The sequence below is a fragment of the Nematolebias whitei genome, chromosome 16 (genome assembly GCF_014905685.2).
Source record: "Nematolebias whitei isolate Nwh7 chromosome 16, NemWhi1, whole genome shotgun sequence".
NCBI lineage: Eukaryota > Metazoa > Chordata > Actinopteri > Cyprinodontiformes > Rivulidae > Nematolebias > Nematolebias whitei.
In genome coordinates, this window is record NC_056513.1 from 7,183,318 (window position 1) to 7,188,853 (window position 5,536).

Here is a 5,536-nt window from a genome sequence, read left to right on the forward strand (position 1 = left end):
TATATATATATATATATATATATATATATATATATATATAACTGAAGCAAACTGGAGTGTGTTGACACACACAGACAAATTAGAAGATGATACATTTTTTTTTAAATCACACTTTAGTAGGCAGTTTGTTGTCTTTGGAACACAGACACAATCCGTCATGTCTATCCTCACCAACTGGAAGGAGACACCTTGGACACATTAAAGTCCTCTCCGAAGATCTGGAAGAGGTGGCTGTGGAGAGAGAGGTCTGGACCTCCCTGCTCGAGATGCTGTTCCCGAGACCTGAGTCCAGAACAAGATGAAGATAATGGATGGATAGAAAATAATTTGATAGTTAAAAAATAGGATTTAGCACCAAGAATGTGATTCTTAAAGTGCCATTGGATGAAAACACAGTTGGTCAGCTGAAGGATGATTCATCAAGTCTTGGCTTTGCTGTTTTTTGTTTTTTATCATCATTACTTTATTTAACTGGAAAATATGACGCGTTAAAAGCAGTTCAAGAAAAACTAGAAGAAATCTTGGAAGAAATACAAGTGATGGTCACATTTATTTATCCATTTGTGAACGTGCAGCGTCTGGTTCACACTCCGCAGCAGCAGGTGGCGCTGCAGCGTTTTCAACTTCCGGTAAACCGTCATTAAAACGAAGAAGAAGAACTCTGTACCTTTCTCACGCGTTGAGTTAACGTCGTTTAGCATCGGTAGAGTATGGCAGAGTTAATCAATGCTCTGTTTCTTTGACTTGTTTGAGCAAAAACATTTCCAGGTTTAATTAGGCAACAAAACAAGACAAATGTATCCAGGTGATGGAGTTTGTTGCAGCTAGCATAGCTTTAGCGTGTCTCTCGCATGCCCGTGCTACAGTTTGTTTACTTTGAGGATCATCTATAATTGAGGATAAAATGGCTTTTTCTAACTTGTTCTCCAAACTGGCTTCTTTTGATGAAGATGTGAGGAGTCCTGATCGATCCGGCTGCACATTTAGGTGATAAAAGTGTATTTATTTTAAGCAACTGCGTCTCGTTCATTGTTTACATTAGTTGTTTTGTGATTTTAGAAACAAAAGTGAGAATCGTGGTGGTGCGAGATGGATGAAGAGGAAAACACAGGATGAACAACACGGCTCCTACAGAAAGGTGAACTGAATTCAGTCTGAATGACAGTACTAATGTAAAACTTTTAGACGTTTTTATAATATTGTAAACTGATTTAATTGTTTGCAGTCTTCCTGAAGATCTTTCAACATTTTTTTTTTTAGACTTTGGCTACATTTTCACTCAGTTTTCATCTATGTCTTGCTCCTGACAAGTCTCAGAGTGTTTGTATTTAAAGCCATTGAATCATCCAGGCATAAAAGTCTCAAACGAACCAGTTGCTGTTGACGCACAACTTCTCAGAGAAACGTTTAAAACGGGTCGTCTGAATACTTTGTTACAACAGGGTCACACAAACACAGAAAATGTTTCCATTTCTTTAGTTAAATCTGTGGGAAAATGCTAAACATAACAGAGAATATGATTTTGCACCCCACAACGCCGTTGGATAAAATATCAACGTGGTGTTCAGTTTGTCTTCTAAACAAATCTGATGAAACTGGACACCTGGAAGTGTCGGGCCTACAATACAAACCGTCTCCAGCAGATGAACGATATCTGAAAGTCGTGTCTTTAGGAAATAAAAATTAATTTCGCTAAAGACCCAAACGAGAGAGCAAAGGTTTAGGTGGCTGAGTTATTCAAGTACATGACCGGTGGAGGAGTTCAGGTATCTGGGTGTCTTCTTTCTGAGTGGTGGTAGGATGGATCAAGAGTTTGGGGCGTCATCCTCAGTATGAGGGAGTTGCTTCAGTCAGAAAGAGTTGAGTCGAAAGGCAAAGCTCTGGATTTACTGGTCGGTCTACGTTCTAACTCTCAGCTGTGGTGGTGAGGTTTAGATCATGACCGAAAGGACCAGATCCTGGTTCAAGTGGCTGAAATGAGCCTCCTTTTGTAGGGTGGCTGGGCTCAGCCTTAGAGGTGAGGAACTCTGTCATCCATGGGGAGCTCGTAGTAGAGCTGCTGTTCTTCTGCATCTAAAGGATTCAGTTGAGGTGGTCAGGACGCCTCCTGGACTCATCCCTTTAAAGATTTTTCCAGCATGTCCCACTGGGGGTAGACCCAGAACTCTGTGGAGGGATTATGTATCATCTCTGGTCTGGAAACACCTCGGGGCCCCTCAGGAGGAGCTGGGGAGAGGGAGGTCTGGTTTCTCTCCTAGACCTGTTGCCTCCACGCCCTGACCAGGATAAACAGTAGATGATGGATATGACCTAAAATCCCAATATATCTGAAGTTGAAATTATTATTTAAAGGATTATCACTATGTACGGAGAGTTGATGTTTTGTAATCTAAGTTGACTATGACATCATCACAACTGTTTTTTCAGTCCAAGTAGAAAAAAAAAAGATATTTTCCTTTTTTCTTTTACTGGTCATGGTGCATCTGATATACTAAAATATGACTTATCTGAGTTTTATTTACAAATATCTTGTTTTAATTTCTGTTTTTGAACAGAAGAGCTGTTCTCAGTTCCAGAAAACCTCAGCGTCTCATGCCTTCGGAGACAGTTACTCACCGGCCAAACGTCACCAGAAGCAGAGCACGGGGAACTATTGTTCTGCTGGTCGAGCCAACGGCGTGAGAACTAATCAAAGATCTAAACCTGACCACATCAACAAACAGAGCTGCAATGGTCAGCATTATAAATCCAAGAAAAATAATGGAAAGATGACACAGAAGACCAATAAAAACAAGCAGCGCTACAGAGACCGAATAATTACACAGGTAAAGAAGAATTAATCCCGCGTGTAATGTAACACTGCGCTCTGCTGAAACGTATTTTATGAATTTCTACTCATCTTTCCTCTCCTGACTTTAAGGCTAAACCAAGATTCATGACTCAGGAGTTCAAGGACCAGAATGCTTTGCTGGTGGACGGACGATTATTGTGTCGGCATTTTCTTTTCGGGCGGTGCATCAAGGCAGGTGAAACTAAAACGTACACGTAAACTTCCATATTCAGAGTTCCTCACGTTCCCGTTTTACGTCTGCAGGAAGACACGTGCCAGCTGCTTCACGTTCAGGGTTGCAACGATATGATTAAAGAAGCCTGCAAGTTTTACATCCAAGGATTCTGCCAGAAAGGAGACGCCTGTATATACATGCACAATATCCTTCAATCAACCTTTATTTATACAGGTAAATCCCATTGAGCCTCGAGGACTCATTTACAAGAGAGACCTGATTTCAACAAAGAAACAGCAACAACAATAAACAGTTATAAAAAGTCATACTGCAGGGTTTTTTGTTTTTTTTTTACAAATAGGATGGCTAAAAGGAAAAGGTAACAAAAAGACAGCTAGATTCTAAGGTGAATGTAGAAAACTAAAAACAGGAACATGTCTGCATTGGTCCCTGCCAGAAGTCCAACAGATTCTTAAAGCCACTTAGAGAGGTCAAGGTCGAGAGCTTCAAATCTTTTTGTAAGATATTCCAGGAAACCGGAGCGGAGTAGGAGAAGGTTCTTTTGTCTAGTTCAGTCCTCATTGAGGGAACACTGCAGGTAATAATGTCCTGAGAGCGCACGCTGTAGCTGCACTCACGCAGAGACATGTAGGAGGAGATGTATGAAGGCAACAGACCAAGAAGTGATTTAAAGATGAAAATGTACCAGTGAGAGAGTCTGCGTGAAGTTAATGATGTCCAGTTAACCAGTGAATACTGGGTGCAGTGGTGGGTACGATAATCACAGCCAGTTATGAATCTTAGTGCACCATGATAGACAGCATCCAACATCTGCAGGGTTCTTGTAGGAGCGTTCATGTAAATAATGTCACCATAATCAATGGAGGGAAGGAAAGTCACAGATACAAGGCGTTTTCTAGCATTCAGGGTTAGACAGGATCTGTTTCTGAAAAAGAAACCCAGTTTAACTTTCAGTTTCTTTACCAAGTTTTCCACATGGAGCTTAAAAGAGAGATGTGAGTCGACCAAGATACCCAAATATTTATAGGAATCAACAAACTCAATGGGGACACCATTTGAGGATAAAATCGGAGGAAGAACTGCTGGGACCAACTTCCTATTTGAAAAAAGCATCCCTTTGGTTTTGTCGGCATTTAGGACAAGTTTGAGGCGGAATAAATCAGTCTGGATGTAGTTGAATGCAGATTTCAAAAGCTGGAAAGCCTTTTCAACTGTTTTAGCTCGACAATAAACAACTGTGTCGTCAGCATAGAAATGTATGGATGCATCAGGGATGTTTTTACCCACATTATGTATGTAGATTGTAAAGAGGGTGGGTCCTAAGACTGAGCCTTGTGGTACACCATTGTTGACTGTTAAATAACTGGAGGAAGTACCATTATGTTGAACACATTGCCTCCGGTCTGAAAGATAGTTAGAGAACCAACCAATGGTGTGTTCTGAGAAACCAATTTCTGAGAGTTTATGACACAAGATGTTCTGATCCACAGTGTCAAAAGCTTTAGACAGGTCTAAGAAAAGTGCAGCACAATAATCCTTAGCATCCAGTGCTTCAACAGCATCATTAAGAACCTTCAGTGAAGCATCCTTCAGTGTGCGCCGACAGTCAGGCATCCCTCCCATTCTTGTTCAGCATTTTTCTTTGACTAAGACGCACAGTCGTTTCCTTGCAAGTTCTTCCACAGAAAAGGAAAATGTTCACAAGAAGGAAACTGCCGCTTTTCCCACGACGCGCTTAACGACGTCACAGAAAAACTCTTGGATGAGGTTCGTTAAGAAACGTGGAAATCGGCGGCTTGAATGTGGGTTTGATGATCTTTTCACTCCTGTGGGCTGAGTACGTGCTTTGCTTTATCGCCGTAGGCGTTAAAGCAAGAAAAAGAATATCATGAAGTAAGAAAAAAGGAAAAAGAAGAGGAGACGGAAGCAAACCAGGACCCTGACGCTCTCACAGAACCGCTCAGGTACGAACACACGAACCTGATGATGCTCAGTTTGGGTTGTTTTTCAATAAGAACTTCTTTCTTCTTGATGACAATCTCATCCATTAAATCTCTGTGATGCAGAATAAAAAAAATCTCTTGAATGCTTTTAAAGCATTTAAAAGTATTTAACTTTGTCGGCCATGTTTTTCTAATTGAAAATTAATGGCGCTCTCTTTACATTTCTGTTTCTTCACTTTTGGTACTTTATTTTGCACTTTTTTATTAAATACGTTAATTTTTCTATTTTTAATTTTTTTTTGCGATTTGAAACGGTTCTTCTCATCCTGAACATTTCATTACATTGTTGACCTTGTGTTAACCTGCATATGACAAATAAACAAACTTCCTTCAAACACTTTTTAGCTCAGGGCTATTCAACTGGTGGTCCGGGGGCCAAATCAGGCCCTCGGGTGAACTCAGTCAGGTCCACAAATGGGTTCATTTTTAAACAAAACTGGATTTTAAATTGTAAAACAAACTTGATGACTATAACTGTTGGCTGTCCAGCCCCTGAGCTCTCTTGGC

The 5,536-nt window shown here is 40.6% G+C and overlaps 1 protein-coding gene across 1 annotated transcript in view; it reads left to right on the forward strand.

Moving 5' to 3' along the window:
• Positions 1-634: 634 nt before the first annotated feature.
• Positions 635-5,536, forward strand: part of LOC119423047 — a 9,377-nt gene continuing 4,475 nt past the window's right edge. Inside the window, exons 1-7 of the mRNA XM_037690456.1 lie at positions 635-987; positions 1,060-1,138; positions 2,556-2,825; positions 2,921-3,022; positions 3,095-3,209; positions 4,684-4,793; positions 4,890-4,990. Of these exons, the coding sequence (XP_037546384.1) occupies positions 905-987; positions 1,060-1,138; positions 2,556-2,825; positions 2,921-3,022; positions 3,095-3,209; positions 4,684-4,793; positions 4,890-4,990 (860 nt within the window). The 5' untranslated portion in view covers positions 635-904. The remainder of the gene's footprint in view (positions 988-1,059; positions 1,139-2,555; positions 2,826-2,920; positions 3,023-3,094; positions 3,210-4,683; positions 4,794-4,889; positions 4,991-5,536) is intronic.